The sequence below is a fragment of the Stegostoma tigrinum genome, chromosome 11, assembly GCF_030684315.1.
Source record: "Stegostoma tigrinum isolate sSteTig4 chromosome 11, sSteTig4.hap1, whole genome shotgun sequence".
NCBI classification, from domain to species: domain Eukaryota; kingdom Metazoa; phylum Chordata; class Chondrichthyes; order Orectolobiformes; family Stegostomatidae; genus Stegostoma; species Stegostoma tigrinum.
In genome coordinates this window covers 3,983,005-3,991,313 of record NC_081364.1, presented here as the reverse complement: position 1 = coordinate 3,991,313, position 8,309 = coordinate 3,983,005, and the positions used below count along the sequence as shown (strand labels likewise).

General features: G+C 44.7%; 1 protein-coding gene across 1 annotated transcript in view; it reads left to right on the top strand.

The window, feature by feature from the left end:
* Positions 1-219: 219 nt before the first annotated feature.
* Positions 220-8,309, top strand: part of txnrd3 (thioredoxin reductase 3) — a 68,072-nt gene continuing 59,982 nt past the window's right edge. Inside the window, exon 1 of the mRNA XM_048547521.2 lies at positions 220-761. Within this exon, the coding sequence (XP_048403478.2) occupies positions 645-761 (117 nt within the window). The 5' untranslated portion in view covers positions 220-644. The remainder of the gene's footprint in view (positions 762-8,309) is intronic.

The following is an 8,309-nucleotide window of genomic DNA, read 5'->3' as shown; positions in this document are numbered from 1 at the left end:
GTGGGGCCGCCCGTGATGGGGCGTGCGCAGTGAGGCGGAGTGGGCCCGCCCGGGTGGGCGCGTGCGCAGTGGGGCCGCCCGTGATGGGGCGTGCGCAGTGAGGCGGAGTGGGGCCGCCCGGGTGGGCGCGTGCGCAGTGAGGCGGAGTGGGGCTGCCCGTGACGGGGCGTGCGCAGTGAGGCGGAGTGGGGCCGCCCGTAACGGGGCGTGCGCAGTGAGGCGGAGTGGGGCCGCCCGTGATGGGACATGCGCAATGAGGCGGAGTGGGGCCGCCCATGATGGGGCGGGCGCAGTTAGGCAGAGTGGGGCCGCCCGGGCGCGCGCGTGCGCAGTGAGCCCGCCCGTGACGGGGCGTGCGCAGTGAGGCCGCCTGTGAGAGGAGGAACGGGTTGCCCGTCTCAGAGTCTGGCGGTGGCGCGCGGGGCGAAGAGCATTGAAGCTTCGCGAATTTTCTCCGTTGGTCGTCTCGTCGAAAACCCCTGCTTCGGAGAATTTAGTTGCGTTTTTTCGGAAAACTGTTACTTTTCATGAGGTAAAAGTAGGTCGGAGCTGGCGATTTATTGATTCAAGTCAGTGCGTTGGAGGGGCAGCGTCGCTTGTCCCGCTCCCGGTCCCGGTCTCCTCTGTCCCCGGCCCCGGGCACCATGCCTCCGACCGGTTCAGCAGTCACTCACGAGGAACTCAAACTCCGCATCCAGCGCCTCATCGATTCACATAATGTGCTGGTGTTCAGTAAAACTTTCTGCCCGTACTGCAAGAAGGTGAGTCCTGGGGTTGCGGCCTGTGGCTGGGGGCATGTTAAAATTTATCTTCCTCTGCTGAGTTTGAGCATCCCGTCCTCCTCCCGGTTTTTGCAGTTATAACTACCCATCTGTTTGGCTATAAGGGCAATGTAAACATGTCACACTGCTCCTTCACCCCCATCAGAATTATTGGTCAGGCTTATAAACTTGTTTCACAACCGTCACGTTGAGCGATTGCTTCACGACCAACGAAGTTGTCTCGTTGAAAAATTGCAGGCTGCTTTGTACACAGCAGGATCCCACCAGCAGCTTTAATATAACAGACCGATGTTGGTTCTGAGCCGGCCAGGCACCATTTGGAGGAAAGGTATTATTGTCCTTCTTAATACCCGAAACGTTGACCGCTTCTCTCCTCCAGATGCTGCCTGGCCTGCTGTGTTCTTCCAGCCTCCTGTTTGGATTCCAGCATCTGCAGTTTTGTTTTGTCTCTAACTCTGTTCCAGGGATGATGTGGAAGTGCCTGGGGTGGACGAGGTCACACAACACCAGGTTACAGGCCAACAGGTTTATTTTAAATCACAAGCTTTTGAAGCTCTGCTTGTTAGTCTGGTTAAGTTGGAGGGGCACCTGACAAAGAAGCAGCACTCCAAAAGCTTGTGATTTTAAATAAACCTTTTGGACTATAGTCTAGTGTTGTCTATCTTCAGACCAGCCCCAAGAATGACCAATGTTTCTGGGATACTGGGGAGAACTGCTCAGCTCTTTGAATGGTGGCATCTTCTATGCTCACACACATCTTATTTGAGAATTAGTGCTACTAACAGTGCTGCACTCCTTTAGTATTTCATTCAGTGAAGTTGTGCTCAACATAAGTGTATGGAGTGGTACAGTGTTGAAAGTAGCAATTGGGGAAATGTTCTTATTAAATTGAATAGCCTTATTTATTACAAGAAAAATATCATAGCATAAATTTGCAAACATGGGAATTCGTACTGGAGTATAACATTCCTCTGAGTCATCCATTATCAAGCATATCTATTTGAATACAAATTTTCAGTCTGCGTGATTGTGTAAAACATCACAGCAAAGCTTAATTGATATCCCAATCAAAGGCTACTGGATATTAAAATGCATCATATGAATGTGCCCATTTTTCATGACCAAATGCCAGGCTGCATAATTCATTCAAACGTACTCCAGGATCCAATGTCATACTGAGACAAGCAGTATACAATACTTCAAAGTTCTGTCTTTGACAAGAGACATGAATTGAGGACTTCACAGTCTACAAGACATGTCGTGTGCTGTCTGATCAGGAGCTGTTTCCCTTCCATTTTCGCCAATGATACTCCCTTCATGAACTCAACCAAAGCAAATTAACGGATCATTTTATGGTAATCCCTGCATGTAGAATGTTGAACATTGGCTATTGTATTTGGCCATGTGTAGAGGTTGCACTTTAGAAGTGTTTTCATTCAGTATACGGATTGTCTGATATCCTGATGATGCGATAAGCTGCCATGGAAATAAGAATGTTATTTCTGCCTTATCCTCTTTAACTGTTGCTTTGTGTGTGGCACTTTGCAATACCCTGAGGCTGTTCCCTTTACAGAGAATGCAGAACAAATCCACTACAATAAAGACAGAAAAAAGACACGTGTTAATATTGTGCTTTCACAATCACTGGATACTTGAAAGTGCTTTTATGTATCGTTTATGAACTTTAAAAGCATGGACGCTTGTAATAAATGTCCATTGGGATATGATAGGGCACCAGAGAACTTCAGTCATTTAGCATGTTCAGAGCAGATAAATGCGTTTCCACAAGAATGGGGGTCATGTGAGGAAAAAGGTGATCAGCTATAATCTCACTGATGGAATAGCCTAGAGAAGCTAAATGGCCACTTGTTTCTTTATTCTGTGTTCCTGTAAATTAGTTCTTTTTTTTAATGAATAGAAAAGCAATATTAAAGCAAGGTTTGGGAGGGGGTATGTATGGGTAAGGAACTTCTGCATCTTACAAAATTAGGACAAAACTTTATTAAAACATTGAATGAGGTTTGCATTTTAACCCGAGGAATAAGAATTCCCTGTCAAAACTATTGGATGAACTGAATTCATTATATCGCCCGTAAATACATAAGTATTTGGATTGGTGGGAGATGAGGATGATAGTCTACAGAGGGATGTGGACAGGTTAAGTGAGTGGGCAAATACTTGGCAGATGGGACATAATATGGGGAAATGTGAGTTTATGCGCTTTGGTAGGAAGAACAGAGGAGCTTTTTGATTAAATAATATTCAGCATTTAAATTTAAATGAACGATCACCATCTGCTGGATGCTACACAAGAGGGGTTTGAATTCTTGTCCATGAATCACAAAATGTGGCATCCAACTTCATTGAATAATAGGAAAAGCAAATAGAATGTTGGTCTTTATTTCAAAGGGAGTGGAGTATAGAAGCAATGAGGGTTTTGCCAAAACAATACAAGGCACTAGTCAGACCACAGCTGCAATATGGTGGACAGTTTTGGGTCTGTTACCTAAGGAAAGATATACTGGCATTGGAGGCAGTCCAGAGAAGGTTCACCAGGGTACATACAGGTACAGAGGAAGTGATTTATGAGGAGAGGTTTAGAAGATAGTATCTGTACTTAGTGGAATATTGGAAAATAAAAGACAGCCTTATGAAGCATACAAGAATCTTGGAGCACTTCGGAGAATTTGGGACCAGAGGGGATAATCTCAGTTAAGAGGTTACCCACTTAAAACAAGAATGAGGAGGAATTTCTTCTTTTGACAGTAGTGAATCTGTGAAAGTCTTTACCTCAGAGTGCTGTCAAACCTGGGTCATTTTAAGTATATTCAAGGCAGAGGTAGAATGAACTACTTTTTGCTTCATCTTATGGTCTTATTAATCATTGTTGGAAGATAGTTGGTGAGAGCACATCTTGGGTGCAACATAGTTTGTCTTTTTCAGAAATTGTACATTTATGTTAGAAGCAGTTCTTGACTGATTCTTGGCTTGAAAGAGTTATCTTATAAGGTTGAGAAAATGGACCTATTCTCACTGAAATTTAGAAGGATTAGAGCTGATCTGATTGAAACGTGTAAAATTTTGAAGGGGCCTTGACAAAGTAGGGTAGTGAAAGGATGACACCCTCAATGGAGGAGTCAAGAACCAGGGGCAGAGTTTAAATATTAAGGGTGTCTCAAAGAAGACATGCATTTTTTTCCTCTTTAAAGCTCTTTAGCCCACTGAATTCTTTCCCTCAGAAAACAGTGAGAGAGTCAGTGATGTGTTTGTGTGTGTGCTGGTGGTGGTTAAGTTGGCAGGGCTGTGGGGAGAGGAATGTCGAGCTAAGACCACAGACATTTCAACCACAACGTTATTGACTGGTAGAATTGGCTTGAGGGGCCAAATGGCCTACTCCCTCTAATTTTTTTTGTGTACCTGCTTTCAGAGGAGGTGTGTGAATAGTTTCCTCTGCCCTCAAATTCACTTGAGCGAACAGTCCCTCTTCAGTATATACACTGGTACTGTTCTCCAACTGTTCTGTCATTACATCGATGACTGCATCGGTGCCGCATCTTGCACCCAGCTGAACTGGATCAGTTCATCAACTTCGCTACCAGCTTCCACCCTGCCCTCAAATTCATGTGGTCTGTCTCAGACACCTCCCTCCCCTTTCTTGACCTCTACATTTCCATTTCTGGAGGCAGCGTACGTGCTGACATTTACTATAAACCCACAAACTCCCATGGCTACCCAAACTGCACCACTTCCCACCCTGTATCCTGCAAAAACTCCACCCCATTTTCCCAATTTCTCCGTCTCTGCATCTGCTCTGACGAGGAGATGCTCTGCTCCCAAGCATCATTGATGTCTGCCCTTTTCAAACAATGCTTTTCGCCCCGCGCCCCACCTTATCATCCAGACAGCCCTCCACCACGCCACCTCCGTTCCCTATTCCATAGCTCTTAACCACCACCACACCCCCTCCCCAAAACATAATTAAGATAGGGTCCCCCTTGTCCTCACTTTCCACCCCACCAGCCTCTGCATCCAACATACCATCCTCAAACACTTCCTCCATCTTCAGGAGGACCCCACCACACAGACTGTCTTCCATTCCCCAACCCCCTTTGCCTTCCACAAGGACCATTCCCATCACCACTTCTTAGTTTGTGTCAACTCTGCACCAACCGCTCCAACCTGCCCGGTACCTTGCCCTGTAACCGTAAAAGATGCAACACCTGTCCACACACCACCTCCGTCACTTCCATTCAAGGCCCTAAACAACCCTTCCAAGTGAGACAGAGCTTCACATGCATCTCCTCCAACCTAGTCTATAACACCTGGTGCTTCTGATGTGGTCTTCTGTACGTCAAGCTTCTCTGCCTGGCAGGTAATGTCCAACTTAACTTCCCATCACCGCCCATTTCAATTCCTTGCCCCAATCCCCCTCCGACATGTCCATCCGCAGCCGCCTCTGGTGTTGCAGTGACTTGGCATGCAGATTTGAAGAACAGCACCTTATCTTCCGTCTGGGCACCCTACAGCCTGGAGGACTCAACATTGAGTTCTCCAAATTCAAATAACCTTGCCACCCATCCCCCACCTCCTCCCTTACATTCCACCTTCTGACCCTCCCTTCCAGTGATCAGCCAGATTCATCCCTCCCGTCAGCCAGCCAGATTGTACCTACCACCATGTCCACCTATCACCACAATTCCACTTCCACCGCCACCCACCCCCCGCTTCTGTTTTGTATCAGCTGCTTCCCCTACCCCCACATCCGGTCCTGAAGAAAGGTTGACTGCTTCTTTCCTTCAGATGCTGTCTGGCCTGCTGTGTTCTTCCAGCCTCTGGTTTTGTCTCCTCTGTACTATAATGTTTTCTGTTTTACAGTTGCATTCAATCTTGTCTTTGTGAACAGTGCCACCGGGGGAAAAACTACCTTAGGGAAAACTGTTGTTTTTTCTCCTTCACTTATTTTTTTGAAATACAAAAAGATTGCTTGTAACCAATTAATTCTGAAGCGTATATAATAATTTTTAGTTATTTTACGTTTCCTGATGGTTTTGTTTATCACTTTTTTTATTGTTTGAGTTAACTTTGATTCAATGTGAAATGGAGTTTTTTTTAGTCAGTTATCTTAGATAAGCAGGTTGAAGAGAAAATAAAGACAGGTTGAGAGAATGTAATCATAAACAAGCATAATTCCAGGTTCCCCTTCCCTATACAAAACCACAGAATTGTTTGGTAGAAGTAGGGATGTTCTCCCTGGTGCCCTGGTACATAGCTACACATTATTGAAACTCACGGAAAACAAATTATCTGGTCATTATCTCTCACTTTCCTTATGGAAACTGCTGTGCGCAATATGGCTGTTAGTTTTTTTACATTTCAACAGTGACTCCTGTCAGAAAAATATTTCATTGGCTGAGAAATACCTCCGCATGTTCTTTAGTCTCAAAAGGCACCATGTAGTGGCAAGCCTGTCTTTTCTCTCAAGTTGGGTTGAGGACAATAGAAAGCAGCTAAATATATGGCAAGCGAGCTTTACTGCTTTTATTTTAAACAAGTTAAATGCAAAACATCATTTTATGCTGCGCTGTTTGGTAAGTGCTCCAAAAAGCACTTCAGTCGTAGTGTGGACAGCACTAAAGGTGTTGCGAAAGTTGCAGTAGAATTTTTAGATGTCAGCAATCCAACTTGTCGTGATTAATAGGTCTTAAATTTCCCTTCTAATTTATCTCTCATTATTTAATTTCATAGAATGGTAAAAGTAGTTTTCCTTTTTGTTTATAACTTCCTGACTCACTTTGTGATTATCTTGAATATCCCTGTATTAATTCTCATTTTCTCCCTTCCCGCTCAGAGCTTATGCATGCTGGGTTGCGTTGGTTCTGATAATCCTCTAGTGCTGATGACTGCTTTTTGTGTTCACATAACTGCTGTCCACAGAACTCAAGGAGAGCAAGATTGTTGAAACTTTGTTGCCTCAAATTTGGAAGATTTCAGTTTTGGTCTGTTATTCAACATTTACTGCTGATGCTTTACTCTCTTTGAGGTTTGGACCAAGGCTGTTAGGAATTAAGTGGCCTAGGTGAAACCAAGTAGCGGTGAACATTATAATTTTGTGCAAGTGCTGCTTGATAACACTGATCTCTTCCATTATTATCTGGCCATTTGATCACCTCCATCACTTTCATCAGGCATATACTGATGGGCTGGTTGTTGCTTTGTTGGAGTAGTCCCGTTTTTGTGGACACAGCATACATGGGTGATTCTCCACATTGCTGAAGAGATGCAAATTTAGCAACTGCACTGGAACCTTTGCTGGGGTGCAGCTAATTCTTGAGCACTAGCCTTTAGCACTGTTACTGGAATGTTCTCAGGGCCCATAACCTTTGCAATACCTGGTTCATTCATCTGTTCTTTCACTCATGCAGTGAATCGAATTGGCCAAAGACTGTCTGAAATGGGGAAACCTCAGGAGGAAGCAGAGATGGATCATCCAATGAGAATGAATGGCGTGGTGGCTTTGTGGTTAGCACTGCTGACTCACAATGCTGGGGACCTGGAGTTTGCATGTTCTCCCTGTGTCTGAGTGGGTTTCTGCCAGGTGCTCTGATGTCCTCCCACAGTCTAAAGATGTGCAAGCTGGATGGATTTGCCCTGATAAATGTGGGGTTACGGGGGTAGGGTCGGAGATTGGTCTGGGTGGGATGCTGTTTGTAAGGTTGGTGCAGACGTAATGGCCCAAACTGGCCTATGCCTGCACTGTAGAGATTCTACAATTCTACAAAGTACTTCTGGCTGAAAATGGTTGAAAATTCTTCAACCTTGTCTTTTGCACTGATTTTCTAGGTTCTCCACCATCTAGTTTTACTGTCTACCACCAATGATGGTTTGATCATTGGCTATGGGATTGTGTAACTTTGATTATGTTTTGTGGTTTGACATGTGTATAGTCCTGCATTGTAGCTTCACTAGGTTGACATCTTGTCTTTCAATATGCCTGGTGATACTCCTGGCCTGCTCTCCAGGGGTATTCTTTGAACCAGGATTGAGCTTCCATCTTGATAGAGTGGGGAATGTGCCAAGCCATGAGATTATAGGTAATTGTTGAATACACCATCATGGGTGCCCAATTTTACAATGCGAGTTCTGTTCAGATCTGTCCCAAGTAACATGGTGCTAGTGTTGCACAACACAATGTTAAGGTGGGATTTTATCTCCACAGGACAAATTTGGGAAGCAGGTTGGAGGTTTGGGGGAGTTGACAGTAGGTCATAATCAGCAGGGGATTTCCTTGCCTACGTTTGACTTTGAAGTTTGAAGTGTAGTTAGTATTGTCATGTAGAAACTTGGCATTGAGTTTGTGCCCAGCAGATTTGAAAATCACTAACCACCAACGTGAGAATGACCAGGAGATTCTTCTTAGTGAAGATTACTGGATAAGACAGCAGGGTAAAGCTGAGGCAAAATTAGATCAACTATAATCTTAGCAAACTAGTAGATCAGACTCGAGCATCTGAAATATCTGTGGTAGTT